At 42.4% G+C, this 19860-nt stretch overlaps 1 protein-coding gene across 1 annotated transcript; it reads left to right on the top strand.

Annotated features, from left to right (window-relative positions):
* The first annotated feature begins 1608 nt into the window (after positions 1-1608).
* cnn2 (calponin 2) lies at positions 1609-18207 on the top strand. Its single transcript, XM_088621811.1, has 7 exons — positions 1609-1952; positions 11114-11235; positions 11573-11639; positions 13477-13614; positions 13900-14016; positions 14161-14307; positions 15773-18207. Exons 1-7 carry the CDS (start codon positions 1890-1892, stop codon positions 16031-16033), a joined length of 915 nt encoding a protein of 304 aa, XP_088477937.1. The 5' UTR covers positions 1609-1889; the 3' UTR covers positions 16034-18207.
* Positions 18208-19860: the final 1653 nt, after the last annotated feature.

Genomic DNA, 19860 nt, shown 5'->3' with positions numbered 1-19860 from the left:
CCCATTTCTTGTTGCATCCTTGCCCATTTACAATAGTAAGGGTGGTGCATCTGTGTTTTTCTGTGATGTCACTTCAGCAGAGGCCTGGACATGCCCATTGGCCAAGCACCTCCACCACCAGTCTATGACATAGAATTCAGCATTGTTCAATACTGAGCTGGGGCTAGACGGGTACAAAAACTTACAGGAGAACGTTTGCGAATGAGAGGGAGCCATTCGGCACAGCTTGGTTGTTTGGTTGCTAGCAGCAAAGTGATGGAGGATCACATCCGGCAGTTTCTTGTTAGGAGCTAAGCTATGGCTTGTTCCAGCCTCCCACAACCTTTTGTGTAAGGGCGTGCCTCTTGTTTTCCAGTTAAATGCACATCCATTTAAACAAGCTGTTTACATATGCATTCAATCTCTTCAAGTTACGCTGTTGTCCAAATCTGTCCTTTAAACCATTAACGAGCATTCTGCAATTATGTCTTAAAGACTTTCCTCTTAATTGCACAGGTTTCAGGTATATGCTTAAGCATTTATCATCTCCTTCCATCTTTGTGGGCCAGAATAGTTTGCATTCATTAAAAAAGAGCTCCATCTACTCTGATGCTGCCCTGTGGTCACTGCCAGTTTTACCCAGGTGGAGGGGTGTCCCGTGTGTGCCGGAGTTTGCGGCTTTCCTCTTTGTTCCCAGCCCCGGCCCAGCGCGGCATCTGTTGGGGTGTAACCCCAGCGTCCTGGCCAAATTTCCCTTTCCAAACTCAGGTAGCGGTACAGCAGCAACATGTTGGGACCGCGATTCTTCGCTGGCCTGTTGTTTGATCATAGATGGGTGACTGGGGAACATGCAGTGAACTAAAACATTAAAGAGACAAAAACACGTCAAGATAATGCTACTCCAAGCACTTCAGGGAATGTGGATGTAATTAATGACTCACTTCAGTCACGCGTTGTTAAAGTCGGGCTAGATGTAGCCAGAATAACGTTTTAGAGGCTACATAATATTCACAACCCTTTATCCCTATTCCAAAACATACACAAGTGTTCGTAGCATTTGGCAAGTTGCACTTTACAATATTTTTAGGTTTAGGGAGCTATGGTTAGGATTGGGGCTGGAGTAAAGGGTTCGATGTGGAGCGGGGTTACGGGTGCTAAGAAATTGTATACACCTCTCATGTCTTTTGGAAGAACAGTCATAAACAGTTATTAATGCTGATATAAAACTGTGTGTAAATGCTTAGAAGGTATAATACTGTATTATACGAGCAACATAAAGCCTAGTTCAGTAAGTATTACCCTTACTTATTATCTGACAGTACAAGTTTTCTTAATTTTGTTTGACACCTCATTAATGTTTAAATCGACAAATATGGAACATTTTAAGCAATCCAGCACAGGGTAGTTACATATTTTTTCGGGTGACAAATAATGAGAATGAGGTTACAAATATTAATGTGCAATGTCATAGGATTCTCTTCCGCACATGAAGTCAGAATCGCTGATATTTCTGCCTCATTGCGAAATATTCCCCGCAATGTTTGTACTTATTACGTAAGGACTAAAATCTTGGACGGGTGACGTCAACCGGTAGCCCATTGATCCATTCCTGGTTGAATGATTCAAGATTCCCCGGCTACTTCACGTCTTGGATAGGGTGGGATACAGGAAACTCCTATCCTTTAGGAATTTGGGTCTTTCTTTCCTTATAAGGAGTTTTTGATATCAATCACGGCTGAAAAGGGGGGAAAGGAGGGGCTTGTTCCGAAGCGCAAATGCGCACTCGCCTTTGCGCTGAGCCTCTCGTAAAAAAAACTGAAAGGGAAGTCCGCTCAGCACAGTTCGGCGCTGGCTGTCGCGTTTAGCAGAAGCAAGGCGAGTTGTTGAGCTCTCAGGCCATTTATCTCACCATGTCCGCTAGCCATTTCAACAAAGGACCTGCCTATGGCTTCTCCGCGGAGGTTAAAAGCAAGGTGAGTGGGATGAGTATTTTACACAACTGGAACTGTGAGCCGAAAGGGGTTGTCACATGGCGCAACGTGCGCTCGGTTACGGTGGAAAAATAAAAATGTTGGCAGGTGTTGGCGGCTCATTTATGATTATTTTTTGCTCTGACCATTTCAACGCGTCGTTTCATTCAGTAACTTCATTCACTGTGTATATCGTTATCTGTTCTGCAGTTTGTTACCGAGTCGAATGTGCTCGTCTCCAGCCTCAAGTTGTCTGTTTAGATGCCAAGCCCTTTACAGTATTTACAGCGGCCTTGATTGAAGTAACTACAAGTTTAAAACTTTTTTTCTCTCTTAGAATTGCTACCTTCGTGACCAAACACATGCTTGCTGTTGTACTGAAAATCCATCATGTAGAATATGTTTTCCATCAAGTAGTAACGTTTTCGCTAAAACAGTTGGCTACGTGGACTGGATTTTCGTGTACTTTTCAACTCACGCGTTAAAAGCTTTTGCTTTCTGGCGTATTGCAACGTGAAGAATCCGGGGCGTTGTCCTTAAAGCCCATTGCCTGCACCGAAAAAGGTGCGTGCACTCTATAGTTATATTCAATTAAAAGTAGCATGCGAACTTTTTTTATGCAAAAAGTTAAAAAAAAGTTTATCGCGATGAACAAAAAAAAGGAATGCTGCCCAGTTTCGCTCAGCAAACACTTTTTAAATGATTAATTTCATTCTGGAATGCTGTTGTCCTCCTTCCTCTTTGCTGCTAAAAACATTTGGTTCCTGTGCGATTAACCTCAGTTAAGTCGAGAGACCAAAAGCTACGAAGCTGTGTTGCAGGACTGCAGACTGCAGAGTGATTGCTGTCGTATTGATATTTAATCGCTCCAGAGCGCACAGCTAGATGGACAGGATGATTTATTTTCCTTTCAACTGACTGTGAAAACACCGTGGCCCCACGTATTAATGTTTCTTTTTTTTTCTTTTAAAAAGACACACAATGTTTCTGTTTTTGCTTGGTTTTGTTTGTCTTGTTTTCAATTTTCTTGCTTTTGTTTTCATTACCTTCTCATTTAGTATCGGAACAAGTCTTCTAACCGTAGTTCGGGGAGTCCAAACATTATTGGCACTAACTCCGCACATGTTTTCAACTTCTGGACAGTATTTCTCCTTCCCTTGCTTTGAAAGGCAAGCAGTATTTTAGCGATGTATGTGAATTTGGTCACGTCTGTTCTGGGAACGTTATGACCCCCTTAAGCTACAGTATTTAAGACATCTGGACCAAACTGGTTGCATTGGCTCTCAAGTATGGCCATTCCATTGATGGTACACATCTCTTTTTTCAGAAGATTAAGTATTAGCTTTGCAAAATGAGATCTGATATATATATATATTGTGGAATTTATATATTTTATTGATTGCCCAGATATTGTATCTTTTAATCATCCACCATTATTGTGATTAGCCACTACAAATCATATTGATTTCTTGTGTATATATTACCTGGAGTTATCAGGTTTTGAAATGTAAATTAAACATTGCTAAGTGACAGGTTTGGTTTCTTCTCAGATAAGCTGCATTAATAATTTGTCTACTATTGGGGAAAACAATACTCTTAACACACATGTAATTCCTAACAGCGGCTAAGATCTTTGCACAACAGTATGTGTTTGATCAAGGTGCTGCATAGCTGATTTTATTAAATGGATCAGGCTTGCGTACACAGGCCAAAGTGCGCGTGGGACACAGGAGCAGAGTTTTGTAAAGAAAATCCAGCTTCTCGCAGCATTCCCTTATTCAAAACTGGCCACAGATGAACCAATATCTGATTTAGCTGAGGCTGGATTCCTGGAACACATTCCCAGTCCTTCCAAGAGGCAATTCCGCAGAATCAAGGTCAGGTCCAGGTCTGCACAAGTCCTGAATGACGAACCTCTTAAACAGGTCTTGGGGAAAAGTCAACAGCTTTTCTGCAACACAGCGCTAAGAGGCTTGCCCACAGGACATCTGAAAAGTCAGCATTTTACATAAGGAGAATATGAAATTCCTTTGAAAAAGCATGCTGCAACATCCATCCTTGGTTACACACTGACTCATACCATCATTTTTCTATTTCACTTTGCAGTTCCTACTGCTGTGTTGCATGCACTGGGAGAAAATGGAGCTTTAGTGGAACATGGATTGAAATATGGTTTTGGGTTAAAAGCAGAGCAGTGGTGAAGCGTTCAGCTTTGGGCTTGGTTCCGTACTTTCTGACATCTTAAGATCTTCACTGCCGAACTGTTTTGTTTTGACTCCCAAGGTTACGATGCCACAAATGATGACAAATCTCTTTGCTGTCGGAATGGGTTTGTGAGGAAGGAATGTTTCATTTTCTTTTTGGAGTTTTTTTTTTTACGCTGGGCATTTGAAGCTTTTGGGTGTAATTTTTCTGGTGAAGCCATAATGTCAGTGTTTTGTGCAATGTTGTGTGAAAGCTAGATCTGAGGAGGAGGGGAGAATCTGCAGTCTGTTTGAAGAGGGAATAAGGGAAATTACCACAAGTATTCTTCCTAGTTTAAGATCGGTGTAAAATATATCAACTAAAGAGAGAGCTAATGACCTGCATTTACTGATAAACAATTTACTGTAAAAATGGTAAGAAAATAAAATAGTTGTACAAGGCTCAATCTGTCCATGTTCCTGTTCTGCTCTATATAGAACCCTGCACTTGTCCTGCACACACTTAAAGCAAGTTCCCAGTTCTGCACTGAATGTGGTAGGGAATGATAAGATTCAGCCTGTGGTTTGTGGTTGTGGAGGTCTGGGTTCTGCTGAATTTTCAAGTTGCAGCAGCCTTGGGTTTTTGGCGATTGGGAAGAGCAAAGATGCCCTCAGCTAAGATTCAGTACCTGCTAGCTGGTTGACTGTACTACAAGTCTCAGGCCTGACTAGAGAGTCTGACTGCTCCTCTTGCAGCTCAGGGCACTGAGCTGGTCATCAGTGGATCTGGTACACCTCAGTTAAGCTTTCCAACTTGGTGGTCTTCAGGAGGTCGTCAGTGAGGACCGTTTCAAAATACTTGTTTAATGTTTTGATGTGCTTTGTGGATCTTCAGCTGTAGATCTTTGATACATGCACCAATAGTGTTGTTAAGGGAAGAATCAAAACACTTCACGTGGTGCTGCTTGCTTTTCCCTAGTGTTGCATATTGAGAGAAGAGACTTAAACACATCACAGTCTTACTTTGTGCAGAGCCTTCTGTGGGGATCAATGAGACAGCATTAATGTAGTGAGGAGAAAGCCCAAAACATTTTTTCTTGTCTGAAAGTCACCTTACTGACCTGTAGGCAAGCAGACCCCAGCCAGTTCAAACCAGCGGTGACCAGGTCTCTCGCCAACCTGATACAGTTGCACAGGAGTGGATGGAATGTATTTGAATGATCGTTTACTGTATAATGAACATCTCACATGTCAGAGAGAGGTCCCCAGCCTCCTCGGACATTGGCATCACAACCCTTGACCTACTGTTTTAGATACAAAGTACATTTGCTTGGCTTAATGCACACAAAACAATACAGGTTTTGAGATGGCTTAATAATAAGTTGACCTCCTGCAGCACGTGTAGTTTTGGCCACGTGTGTCATAAAGGACGAACGTTACCTTCATGTGTCTTAGAGATGCCATTTAGGAGAGGAGAACTGCGGATGCACCTGAACTGAATGTGAATTGCAGGAGAGGATATAGAACAGGCAGGGATGTCCAGTCTTGGCTCTTTAGGTTGTTTAGCCCTCAGTAGCACCCACGGGGCTGGGAGATTTAAGTATTGCAAAAGTACAAACATTGCTGCTGTTTTCCATCACTAACATAAATCTTTCCCAGTTGGAATGTCCCATATGTAGTTTTCCTGAGTGGACTGAGGCATCGTGAGGGGTATTCTAAATCTTGCAGTCTTGAGGTGGAGCTGTCAGTTGTGAAATGTTCCTACTGCGTTCTGGACGTGCCCTGAGCTCTCCAAGTGCAGACAAGGAGTAATGCACGTTCCTCATCTCCCAGATGACCGTTTGAGAAAATAGTGGTTGTTGGCTCCGATGATGGCCACACGAAGTTCAAAAGAAATCCAAGGAGAACCTTATTTTTATACTCCAGCACAGTTATGAGATTTACTTAAATATCATCCAGGCTGAATGGATCCTGGGGGTTGGCACAGTGGTGAGCGTTGCTGCCTTGCAGCATCGGGGCCTTGGGTTCAATTCTGGACCTGGGGTACTGTCTGTGTGGAGTTTGTATGTTCTCCCCGTGTTCATGTGGGTTTCTTCCAGGTGCTCCAGATTCCTCCCATAGTCCAAAGACATACTGGTAGGTGAACTGGCATCTGGGAAAATTGGCCTGGTGGGTTTGTGCATGTCTGTGTTGGCATCAGCCCTGCAGTGGACTGACATCCCATCCAGGGTGTAGCCTGCCTTGCGCCCCAGTTTTTCCCGGGATAGGCTCTGGCTTCCCTGCAACCCTGATTTCGACAACTGGCTAGTGAATGGATGGATAAATATCTCTCTTGGTCGTTTTCTAACTGTTCCTGCATTGTTTTTTTTTTTTTTTGCATCGTTTGCTCCTTGAGGTGGCTTTTGTAAAGCTACAATATCGCTGTTGCAAAAAAACACTAAGACTGTAATTGCAAGGCAGTGTGATCTATTTCAGGTTTCACAAGCTTTGAGGTTTTGCACAGCGCATTGGCAATCTTCAAAAGCAAAGCTAAGTATTATAACTTTAGAAGACTTTCTGTGCAAATTTATTCAAAATAAAGGAACAAGCTTGAAGTATTGAGCACCTGGTGTTGAATTGTAGAGGTTTGGCTGTTAAAACTAAATAGATTTAGCTTCTCTGCATTGAGTCTTAAGATTTTTTGCTAGATAAAGTGCCAGTTTTATGAGAACCCCCTAAACAAAGGCTTAAATTTATGTAGCTTTCCCACAAAGTGCTTTTTAAGTCTCATTGCCCTTTGAAAGATTTTTAGAATTCTCACGTCATGTTTTTTCTGTTCTATAATCTACAATAGAGGCAGGCTTTTAGGATTGTGGTGTTATCTGTTATGCTCCTCTGTTCCTTTTTGTTTCTAATGGCCCCCTCCTGGCTGTTTATTTAAGGGGAGGGTGAGGAGAGGGAATGGCTTGTAAATTGGAATGTCTTCAGCCCTGGCAGACAAAACACAAACATGTGGTTCTGGAATTCCTGGCATTGTTTGATCAGGGGCCTGCCAGTTTCCCACACTGAGTGACTCGGTGGTGTCCTGTGTGAGTTTAGACCCCTGCCAGAATACCCCCAAGAACCTGACGCCACTGTTGAAGAACCAAGCATTCCACAACAGTGCCCTTTTAAAACATTTCAGCAAGCAGATGCATTAACTGCGGTTCTTCTTTTAGTAGCTAAAATGACTTTGAAAAGTAAATGTATCTTGGCCTTTCTTGTGATGGCTTGATCCTGACCTTTATATGGAGTTGTATTATTTTAACTTTAAAGCTGCATGATGATGATAGGGGGTAGAGACTGATGAGGATTGGGACTGGGGCTTAATGGTGATGGGGGGGATACAATAAATAGATTAGATTTAGGTTTGAAAAGTAAAATCTGTTTAAACCTTGTGTGGTGATGAACGTTCATTCACTTTTGAAAATACACTTAACTCTGGGAAAAATAACTAGCACTAGGTCATGTTATGTTACAAATGCAAGAAAATGATTGAAAAGTTCAACCTGTCTTAATAGAATGGTTTTTGGCTCTGTTTCCAGTTAATATATTCCAGAACTACATGTATGCTTATCATGTTTGCTATCCGTTTGGCACTTACAGCATCTGTTCTTTTCTCGGTTAGCTATGTTAACTGGTGGGGGAAAAAGACCATGAGTTTATTCTAAATATGTAGTGTGTACTTGCAGCATTTATGGAGAATTAGGAAGGTAGTTTCTTCTAACCAAATTGTATGTTAAGGACGTAAGAGAATCTGATGGAATTTGTCAAATACAATGCAAAGCAAGTGGAAAGTTGTGTAGCTTATTTGGAATTGTAGAGAACCTACAGTAAGGTATACAGTAAGTGAGAACCTCAGGCAGAGCTGAGAACAGTAATTTGAGTAAGTTAAGGGGAGAGCACTTCCTTTTTTGAGTTGAGGTAAGTTGAGGTTTAAAGGAACCATCATTTAGAGACTGATGTACAGTGTAGTGTATTCTGTAGTCCATAACTGCATTTCTATTGTACAGCACTGCAAATGAGACCATCTACAGTATAATAGAGGATTTACACTCATTTGTGGAACACGTGCAAAGTGAAACCAACAAAAAATGAGTAAGCAGAAGTAGGGGAATTCTCCGAATGGCTGGGAAAAATCCAGTAAAAGCGTTTTTGGAACTTTAGGGTAATCCCTGGTTAGCTTTTTCTCTGATGTTTACCCTTGTCATTTGCTGCTTGGTTAATGTGCATGGAGCTCTTGAGGACTATTCCTGGCAAGCAGTAAACCTGTATTTTCTTTTTCCTGAAAAACTGATTTCAGGTGTTCTGCTCTGTTTGCACACCACTGTTGATCTCTGTGAGTGCAGCTAAAGCTAAAAATCCTCTTCATGAGGAAAGAATTAAACCCACCAACTTCTTCCGAAGTGGCTGTGGCCTTTTTGTGCCACACAGCATTAAAGCATTAATCACTGCACAACGCTGGTGTTTCAGTGCTCACTAAACGTGTAGGTAGGCCGCTATGCAGGAGGGTCTGTCAGGCCTACAAGTGGACGTTAGTCTTTTTTTACAACATAATTCCACATACAAGAGCCTAGACGTGTCTTCTACAAATATGTCAGAAAAGAAACACTTGTATAATTCTGATTCTGTAGTGGACATGTGGATGTCCAAAAAGGTTTCAAGCAACATGAGGCCGTTTAGCTCATATAGCTTTCCTGTAAACATGCGTGATGTTTCATTAAATGTTTATATGTTGAGAAAATGGTTCAAAATCCACTTGCATGCATTTCTATGAATACAAGCTACCTGCAATTGTAGGATCTTTTAAAGTCTGAAGTATCTAAAAATTCTTTTTCATACACTGTATCCATTGGTGTTGGTTCTAAAACTTCAACTAATGAAGCTATTAGCCCTATTACATCCATAAAGTAAGACCTTTTGGTTTCTAATTACTTGATTCATTTTTCTAGTCAGTGCATGTTTCCCCTGTGTTGATATCACTGCCAAGGACTGTAGAGAACCTGAACTGTCAGCCTCTTGGAGTTAGCAGAATGTCTAGGACCTTCATTTCCAACCTCATTCTTTTTACACGTTGATTTTAAATGAGTGGTTTCAGAATTGCTGGTCAGCACTCGTTATTTCAGGCTTAAGACCGCTCTTCTCAGGAGGCATAATCTTTCAGAATGAATGTGGTCACGGTGTGAGGCTGGAGTGCGGGAGGTATCATAGACGATTTCTCCAGCATGGGCGTTTATCACCGAGGAGCTGTGTGGACACTCTGAAACTTTCAGCGCAGCATCTTTGCAACTGAGCTGAGGACTGGAACCTCGTCTTGTCAAGTTCTCTCTCTCTCTCTCCTCTCGGCAACACCCAGCAGTGTTGGAGCCAGAAAGCATGGAAGCTCAGGATAAAAAAGGCGGTGTCGCGGGCGAAGCACTGCCACACCTGTTATTAATGTTCAGAAGAGGAAGTGATGCAGCAGGCCGCAAACTAACTTCCTGTTGGAGTGGCTTGCTATTGTTATAGGCCGCTTTGTATGGCTGAGTGTTTTCTTAAGAGTGGTACTGCTTCGTGTTGGCGGAATTGAGGAAGAGGAAGGATTTTTTTTTTACGGCAGATTCCATGTGTGTTCTGTTAGGGCATGTAAAAGAGACTACAATCCAAGCTGACACCTGATACAGCTGACATCACTCAAATTTGATTCCTTCTGAGGAGCGATTGTAAAGTGTGCCATATTTTGACTTTCTGAAAAGTTTAAGGCCTTTACAAAATTGGGTATTTCTTGCTTGGCTCTTTTACTGGAAGTTTTTCTGTGCATCAAGAAAAACGGGTCAGGTTAGTGCTAATTAATTAGAATATGTTCTTCAGATCAACTTGCTGCCATATGTCATGAAAGGGTAAAGGCTCACATTTCTGAGGATTTAGCACTGTGAAAGTAAGGGTGAATGGGGTTGCATCTGCAAACTTACTGGAGCGCAGGGCATATTGAAGCTGCCAGTATTCTTTATATGACTTAACTGAACTGGGGTTTTAACTTGGGTGTGGCTGCCTACAGTTTAGTAATAGTACAAAATGTAGAAGTCATTTTTATTTTATAGGAAATGCATTAGCCATGTTTGTTTCTTTGGCTTAGCATCAGTTACTGTCTCCCAGTCTCTTGAAGAAGCAAGATTGCCAGGATTAGGGGGCAGTGGGGTGCAGAGATCACTCCTCTGGAGCTCAGTGCCTTTGCGATACATGTCACCTTGTGCTGAGCTCCTAGGCTCTACCCTCCTACATCCTGTGTGGAGAGGTGAAGAGGATGCACTGATGTCATCGACAGGATGCACTGCGGTGCTGAAGACCGCCTGTTGCAATGTGAGGCTGGAGGGGGATGGTGTGTCCATCTCTGACTGTGAGAGCAAATAAACAGCCAAAACCGGACAGGACCCTGAGGTCTGCAGGATTGAGAAATTTGTCAGGCTTCAAGAGTCTTGTACCAAATGGAAATAGATCTTAGTGGAGGAAGATGTTTGGCTGCCATTTTGGGTAGAACACAAGAATATCACCTCGACACGTCTGCTACACTCCTGTTAACCCAACCTGACGTATGCATCAATTTATGATCTTGTCACTTTCAGCAAAGTTCAAATTCTTACTGAACAATTGTTCACTCATCTTTTTCTGCTCTTGGTGAAGAGCTCTGAGAACTTGCCCCTCCCCTTCAGACAGCGCAAATAACGATCCCTGCTGCGTTCATTAGTGCTCCATGAAAGCATCATTTGTGCAGAGCCAATGTAGGGGGGCTGAGTGGCGTCGCGTCCCTGGGGAAAAAAGGTGTTATGTCAGGAATGAGAGCACCTAAGACACTACTTTCAATGGCTCAAACAGCACAGGCGGCGCGCTATTGAATGTGGTGGTTTTCACCGTGCTGATCGCTGGGGGCCAACTTCTCAGAGCTGCTGGAGAGCCCGGCTACATAAATCACTCTCTTTTCTGCAGATTGCCCAGAAGTATGACCCTCAGAAGGAGGAGGAGCTCCGGGTCTGGATCGAGGAAGTGACTGGGAGGTCCATCGGGGAGGATTTCCAGAAGGGTCTGAAGAATGGCATCATTCTCTGCGAGTACGTAGGGCTGCTGGGGTCCAGGCAAATGTGACAGTGGAGTGAGTGCAGGCTGGTACATAAACGCCAATCTGTAGCTGCCAGTTTCACCCAAAACAACTTACACCATGTATACAGCTGGGCATGCTACTGGTGCAGTCTGAGTGATGTATCTTGGAGCATACAGCAGCAGTCAAATGGGGAAAAAAAGTGCTCATTCATGCATCCTATCGCTGAGTTAAAACCTGCCAGAATCCAAAAAGAATCTGCCAGTTCTTCTGCTTGCCAAAAAATCAAGAGAAAATGTAACTTATTCTATAGCACTTCATCTTAGTTTTTGCTTTTTAATCCACTGTAGGCTGATCAACAAACTGCAACCCGGCTCTGTGAGGAAGATAAATCAATCTTCTCTGAACTGGCATCAGGTGAGTTGGGATCTTTGTCTGTAACTCTTATTACCAACCCAGGACATAGTAGTTATGTACTAAGTTCTCATTGGTGGCACTTGTGCAGACTAAGTACATTATTTTGAAAAGAGGGCTTCTTATCGACTGTAATATTTACAGGGTGATCCTTATTAGAACTAACTGGACAGAAACTTGCTGAGAGTGGGATTGTTGGCTGTAACAGAAGGATGTCCACATCACAGATTATTTCATTCTCTTTAATGTAGAGGTTCCAGCTGCATTAATAATAGTTGCTGTTTGTTTTAATTAAAAATAAGAAGTTTAATTCACAACCACCTTACTGCTCATAGACAATTCCACACGTCATGCATCCTGTTCAGAGCTCTGTTCTACAGTATGGAGCTTTATAGTGCAGACTTTTAACCTGATGCATCTTCAGTTCTTTTCCCAGTGAAGGAGAATTTCACTTTGTCTACTTCAAGAATTGACTTTCCTCATATTGGACTTCAGAGCCACATTATACAAAATTTCCTTTTTATCATCAAGCCCAAATGTTTATTTTTATCCAGCTCTCTCTCACCAAAGTAGAATGTCCTTGTTTGCCACAATGAGAGTGCTGGCTTTCTGAGCAGCAGCAGCTGCTTATAAAGGAAATGAGTTTGTAAATTTTGGAAACCAGGCTTGACCTTTGAGGGGGAAAAGAAATCTTGCTGAGGTGGAAAGTTGGCATCTTGGAACAGAACGGCTTGAATTCTTGTGCCGTGTTTGTTTCATTTCATTGTTTAATTGTGATGTTTGAGATCAGCACAGCTAATGTCTTTATTCTGTCCTTTAACCAAGTACAATCTTTCATGGCATGTTGTGAACAATGATGACCGGGCTAAGGAGCCTTGAAAATCTGTTGAACAATACCATTTGGCTACGGCAATTATGATCGTGCCTGTTTTCATACAGATGAGTAATAGTTTCCTGTCATATAGGCTTGATCCCTACTTAAAGGTTAGACTTCATAGCATGTGGTGATTGAATTTGCAGATTTAAAATAGACTATCCAAATACTTTCTGCAATGTTATCATTTTCTATGATTCAACCAAAAAGGTTTCTGTAATTGTACACTACCTATCCCTTGCAGTGTTTTGGTGTTCCTGGTTATAAACAGGCATCCTTAACTCTTTTATGTTGTAGAGAGAAGGGTCACATCATTGGCCATTGTTAAACTGTTTTTAATGCAGGGGTGATCTGCTGTCAGGTGTCTTACTCTCTTTTTAACCTCTAGTGCCAGGGCAGTTTTTAGTTCCCTAGGAATTTTGTCTTGCGGCGATTCAAGAGCCTGAAATTTTAAGTTTCTTTCAGTCCTGCTGCATAATTAGTGGGATGCCAAGCCAACCTGCTTTTCAGGCTCCACACAAAGGCTAGGATGGGTGGCGTGAAAAGCTGTAAACAGAATCAGGGCTGAGGGTTAAGGATCTGTTTCAGATGAGTGTTTGCTGTGGCTTCCCATCTGGTGTTGGTAGCCTTAGAACTTGTCTTTACTAGATCAATAAGCTTTCAGCTGCCATCTATCATCTTGTTGAAAAGGCTTATGTTTTTGAGATGCAGACGTTTTTACTTTTTTGCACTGGGGTTGATGTGCAGTGACGACAAGACCTCTGCTTTTTGTCACAAGCAGTTTCCATTTATAGAGCATGGTCTGTCCTTCATTCAGGGCCAGCATGGCTTCGATGCACAAGTGATTCTTTTTTTCCATGAATGGCAGAATTGTTTCAGATTTCCCTTCTTTTTGTCCCATTGCAAAATCCGGGTGCTGCTTCAGAAGAATTATTAATGCTCTGCCTTTCTGATGGCCCGTTTCAGCTGGAGAACCTGTCCAACTTCATCAAGGCCATCACAGTGTATGGACTGAAGCCTCACGATATCTTCGAAGCCAATGATCTGTTTGAGAACGGCAACATGACCCAGGTCCAGACCACTCTTCTGGCGCTCGCTGGCATGGTGAGGATGGCATTAGGCTTGGTGTCGTGGTCCCCGTGTTGCACACGCTTATTGTCATGGATAATTATCCATGTGCTTCCAGAGGTGGTTTTGGCAACCTTTGGTACTTACTCGATTCCTCAAATTATTGGCATTTCAACGTTATGCTTAAGTGCCAGTGAATAATCATGCTAGAGCCCAGATAACAGGCACACCACAGCCCTTTGCCTTGACTCTGGAATTTCTAGATGCACTGAATGGCCGCCTCCAGTCTTGTAACCTTCCTTCCAACGACCTCCTGTGCAGGCGAAGACGAAGGGCTTGCAGTCTTGTGTGGACATCGGGGTGAAGTACGCGGACAAGCAGGAGCGGGCCTTTGACGAGGAGAAGATGAAGGCTGGACAGTGCGTCATTGGGCTGCAGGTACGGGCCGGGAGATGGTGGGTGTGTCCTACTGACCATTGAAAGTGGTTGACGGTGTTCAGCTCTAGAGAGCTCAGATGGAATGGGATCACGCAGGAGTCCAGGAGAGATGAGTTATGTTCCCTTTTCTCTCTCCTCTTCTAGATGGGCACCAATAAGTGTGCCAGCCAGGCGGGCATGAATGCCTACGGAACCAGGAGGCACCTGTATGACCCCAAGGCTCACATCCCACCCCCCATGGACCACTCCACTATCAGCCTGCAGATGGGCACAAACAAGGGGGCCAGCCAGGTGAGTGCTGTCCTGCCCCATTGCATCAGCTTCACCTCCCTGTGCTCAAATCTGTACATACTTGGCCCTGCTGTGCACAACTCTTAACCTCCATCACATTTCCCAAGAAATAGTTCTTAACTTCTGGAACTAGCAAACGGATTCATTCTCATCGACTTGTCTTGTCCACTGCCTCCACAGGCCGACTTTCTCTTCAACGTCTCAGTTAATTTCGGACCTTAGTTGTGGATCGAGTGCTGTTCCAACATCTGGGATATGAAAGGCTTTGTGTGTGAAAAATAAAATTAAATATTTAAACTTTTTTTTCTTTTCCATTCAACCCTTGTTTAAAAAATTCATTGCACGATCTTAGCCAACAATGGCACGAGAACATGCATCACAGGGGATCTGTGCAAAGTGAAAATAGTTCTGAATATACTAAAAGGAAGTCTTCTTTTGATCTGCGACCTGTTTCCCTTTAAATGTACCTACTAAATTCGCATACAGTCATACCCTAGTATCCGAACCCAATTCATTACTGAAAATCTGAAGATCATAAATCGAAAATATAAATTCCATTATTCCTTATGGGAAAAATTCCACCCCGTTCTGAACCAAAGACAAGTTCACTCAAAAACCACTCTAAACATGATACCATACAGAACATTATAGTAAGCTTAGTCAACAACGCAGTTCTACTCACATAAGCCAACTAGAGCTGTAAAATAATTAATGAAATATTTACGTTTTTCACTTTTTCATAATAGATCGCTATCCAAGGGATCAGCTAGAATGATGTGCATACTGTTGTTGACCATTACCCTAAAGAATCTTTTTCACTTCCCTAAGACCCCATAATGAACAGCAACTACAAAACAAACACAAAAAACACTTTGAAAATGAGAGCACGAGTTTTCCCTGCGTTCATGAACAAAGCACTGCTGCCTCACGGCATCCTTAACCACAATGCCTGTCGTGCACAGATGTACGCAGATGGAACTAACAGTTGTGAACAGTCAGTTGTTGAAACACTTGAAGCCCAGCTAGGATCTGAGTCGGTGTTAGTGTGTTTTGCAGCTGGGGTCTTCATGATTATACTGTAGCTCAGTGGCCAGCAGGGGCTTGTGCTGCTACGAGGAAGGTTATGGAAATCTGAATGACTGGGACAGGGAACTGCTCCTCCAGTACGAGGTCTAAGAGGGTCCTTTAAATTAGCACCTGCTTAAGAACTGGAAGACATTTGAATTGAACTCTAGTTACCCTTAACTAAAGTAACTCATTCAGGTCTGAGATGGAACAAATCCGTAAACGAATGTGACACCCTAGGACTGCAGTTGCCTGACCCAGCACTGGGGTTTATTCAAGGGGGGATGTTTTTTCCCAATCAAAGAGGGGCTGGAGATCTTGCCACCTTTTCTTAATGATTAAGTGAAAGGTAGTAAAACTAGACCCAGGATCTTTTTTTTTTTTGTAATTTTCCCAACAGGCTGGCATGACAGCCCCTGGCACCCGGCGCGCCATCTACGACCAGAAGCTGGGGACGGACAAGTGTGACAACAGCACCATGTCTCTGCAGATGGGCTACAACCAGGGGGCCAGCCAGAGTGGGCAGAACTTCGGGCTGGGCCGGCAGATCTACGATGCCAAGTACTGCCCCAAGAGCGAGGGGGGAGAGAACGGGGCAGAGAGTGGGTTTGGCCAGGAGTACCAGGATGAGGGCTACCAAGAAGACAGGCAGGACTACTAGAAGCCGAGGAGAGCAGGAGTATGGGCAGGGAGGGAGTGATGTGCCGGAATTTGTCAGGAGAGCTTTTTATTTTTTATTTTTTAATTCCCCTATCTGGATAGTGTGCTTCAAAACAAAGCCTTGATGAAGTGGATTTTTTGTTTGTTTCTGATTAGAAAAGAATGTCATAGGACTGCCCCCCGCCCCAGGAATCTCAGCTGAAGTCCTTACTCAGAAGGCTATCAGCAGTGCCTTCTACAATTGCTGCTCCCTGCCAGATGAACTGTGGTTCCCATTATTGCTTTGGCTGCAGGTTGACTTCTCCTTCTGCATGCAAAAAAACCTTAAATGTTGAATTGGTAGATCAAGTGATGTCGGCTACAGCATAAATCCATTTGGACAATTTGTCGGCAACACAAACTTTCTCCCACAGTTGACGTTGTATTGCTGTTATCCGTAAACTTGGAAGATGTGGAGTTGTTTTTCTGTCCTATTCCCATGACCCTCAGCTTTCCTATAATTCCCTAAGGATTGCAACCTTAACCCTGACGCCCACCCCTCTTTCCCGGTCACCCACTCGCCAAGCAACATGAAACAACTGGACCCAGAGAGGACAGTCAGCGCGTTAATTCATTCCAGATGTTTATCAGGATAACGGGGGACCCAAAGAAGAATATTCTTTTCCAGAAATTAACCTTCCCCCCCACCACTCGATTTACAATTATATTCTTATCTGTCCTGAATTAGTCCTTTTTTTTAATTAGGCTCATCATTTTGTTTCCTCCTGAAATGATGTTTACAGTCTTACTGTAGAGGTTTTTAGAACTAATGGAACTCTTACCCCTGTATTTACTCTTTACCTCTTCTCAGACCACTGATGCAGCTTCTGTTACAATGGAAGTTACTTTGATTTGATTTTTAATTTTTCTTCAATATTTTGTGTTATTTGCTGCTGTTTTTACAAGGGATATCTTATTTTATTTTTTTATCCTGAGCTCAATTTTAAATGACTCCCCAAGATTGGCTTTTTAAGCTTGTTTTAGGTCTGTAGAATCCCTACTAGACTCCTAGGGGGTGAGGCCTATTTTTCCTTCCAATTCCAGTCCTTCTCTCATTCCTGACTTGAAATGAAAGCATTCCTTTCCGCTGTGGTTCAGTCACTGCATCAAGAGTGTAAATGATTCTTGAAAAAGCTTAATTTGTGGTGGAAATAATCTTAGATCTTTGTGGCTTTTCCTAAAGCAGTCCAGTTTTTAACATTGAAGGAAACATGAGAGAGAATGCATTCTGTTGGGGATTAAGAGATTGGCCTGTTAGGAGTCTGATTTATTGGTTTGAAGGTGAGGAGCTGTTAGTAATGAAGGTTATATTAACATTCCTGTGAATAACATTATGGCTGTAGTTGGAATTAAATCAGCTGTCTTACTTTGTTCTGTTTGACTTTGATCACAAAATAAATTTTTGGACCTTAACCAGGAGCCGGTTTGATTATAATTAGGGAAGTGTGCTGACCAGTCTGGGCGTGGAACCGGCGGAGTTTTGCAGTCTAAAGGAAGCGAAGTTAGATTTTTCTGCCCGAGTTCAGCTATTCTCAAACTGGCTGTTCTGTATTAAAAATAAAAACCCAGATTAAGTGTCCGGATTTGATACATTTCCCCTGTCTTCTCAGCAGTGTTACTTACCCTTCTTGAGCAGGGTTTACCAAATTTTTTTAGCTTTTTTTTTTAAAGCTTAGCCGGTATCGCTGCCTGGGCTTTTGGGCTCTGCATGCTTTCTAGTCTCGCCAATCCAAGGAAAACATTCCAAGGTACAACTCTGAACATTCCAAATTCTGAACTGGAATCGGCTGGATTATTTTCTTACGCCTGTCTGCCTCCCATGTTGTTTAAGGGCTAAAACTCAAAACAGATGGAAGATGGGGTAAGCAGACACGAGCATAATGTGAACACTTTTTTGATCCTTTTTAAACTTTTTTTTTTTTCCCTGAAGCTTGTGGTTTGTCTTCTTTTGCTGCTGGTCACTGCCAGCATCCGATGGGGAAGAGGAGACGTTACCAGATGTCCTTCTCTTGCGTTTCTTTTGACCTTGTGCTTCCGGTGAAGTTTTGGTTTTTAAATGTTTGCAGTAGGGACCCACTTGGACAAGGGAGTGGGGAGTGCAGGAAGCCAATTGTAATAAAGATTTTGTATATATGAGCCCTTGCTGTGTCCGAGTCAGTTTTTTAACCGTTATACCTTTTTTCTTGGGGTGGGGCAACTGGTATTTTTGCGATTTCTTTTTTAAAAAACTAGTCATTTAGCTGAGGAGGGTCGACAAGGTTGATGAGCCGAGAGGATTCGGTTTGAAACATTTTCTGGCGCTTGAGAAACGACTTTAAATCTCTGCCAGTTTATTAATATGACCTCACGGGTGTCCTTACGCCGGGTTGACGAGTTGATTCGCAGTCCTCCGTGCAACTCGATCGGTTAATGCTGCCACCGTGTGGGAGACAGACGGATTTGTTCAAATGGGCTGGGTAGCTGCAGGATATTGTTTGACATCAAAACTTCTCATTCTGTAAGACCTTTGGAAAAGGGATATGTAACGTGAAGGCCATACACTGCATGAAAGTAACTGAACATCTAGGGTGCATTGCCAAGGTATTCTAATTGTTAGAACACGAATATTGAAGCCTTACAATGCGTACTCTACATCGCAGAATAAAATGGTCTGTAATCGTCACTACCCTGTCGTGATCAGGAGGTTAAAGGCGGTGCATTCTGATCGCAACGTCCTTGTATTCGCATAAACGTTAACCTTCGCCAGTGCATTTCGCGTCTTCCAGTTCCACTGTAGGGATGGGATAAACCGCAGGAAACGCCTGGAGGCTGAGGTTTCCTCGGGTTCTGCGCTTCCTGCTTCCTCCCAACTTCAAATAAGACTCCTTTGGCAGTGGCTGTTAATTCTAAAATCTGTTCGGTTAAAAAAATACGAATGAGATGCGGAGTTCGGCACGTATAGGAAATTCAGTCCTTGAGGGCCAGAAACATTCTGGATGTTTTTCCATCTGAGCCCTTAATTTCCTAATTGGATTCATCACTGTTCTCCTCCCCACTGATTTTGTAACGCTATATTTATCACCATTAACAGAAAACAACATTAAATAACCTCGAATGAATACATACATCACAGGAATAGTGGTACTCGGTTTACAGAAATAACTTAGCATAACGTGAAATGTTACTGCTTCGTTTAGCTTTCTTATTTTTAATGTTTTAGTTTTAACATGCAAAACCAATTTATTTTAATCGATTACTATTTGGAGAAGACTCCGACCATTTCATTTTATCGATACGGCATCTCCCCATAATTCGTAGTAGATTTATTATAATTATAAATTTTTTCTCCATAGCCGGGCGTGTTAAACAACGTAAGGTGTCAAATCCCCTAAGAGAAATCTTAATATGTACAGATGTGAGTACGGAATATTCCAAGTCGCTCCAAAACATTTTGGTTTGAATACATTGATAGAACACATGAAGTATAGTTTCTTTATTCATGTTACAAAATACAGCGTGATCATCTAATTCGAGATTGATTCTGGATCATGTTTAACAGGATACACTTTATGAAAAATTTAATATTTAATATGAACGGGTGTCTTACCTAAAACATATCTAGTGGTGGCTTTCTGCTATTGAATTAATATATATATATAGTAACAGTTTCGGATTCGGCTGCGTGGCGCTACAATATATATATATAATGTGGTGTATGAAAGCTGTTTAACAAAAACATACGACAAAGAAAGCTTTTAAATTAAACTAGTAACCCCAAAAAAAATATATGCCACTCGCTTGCCACTTGAG

Source organism: Lepisosteus platostomus, chromosome 27, assembly GCF_059453375.1.
Source record: "Lepisosteus platostomus isolate fLepPlt1 chromosome 27, fLepPlt1.hap1, whole genome shotgun sequence".
NCBI classification, from domain to species: Eukaryota; Metazoa; Chordata; class Actinopteri; order Semionotiformes; family Lepisosteidae; genus Lepisosteus; species Lepisosteus platostomus.
This window is presented reverse-complemented; position numbering and strand designations above follow the sequence as displayed.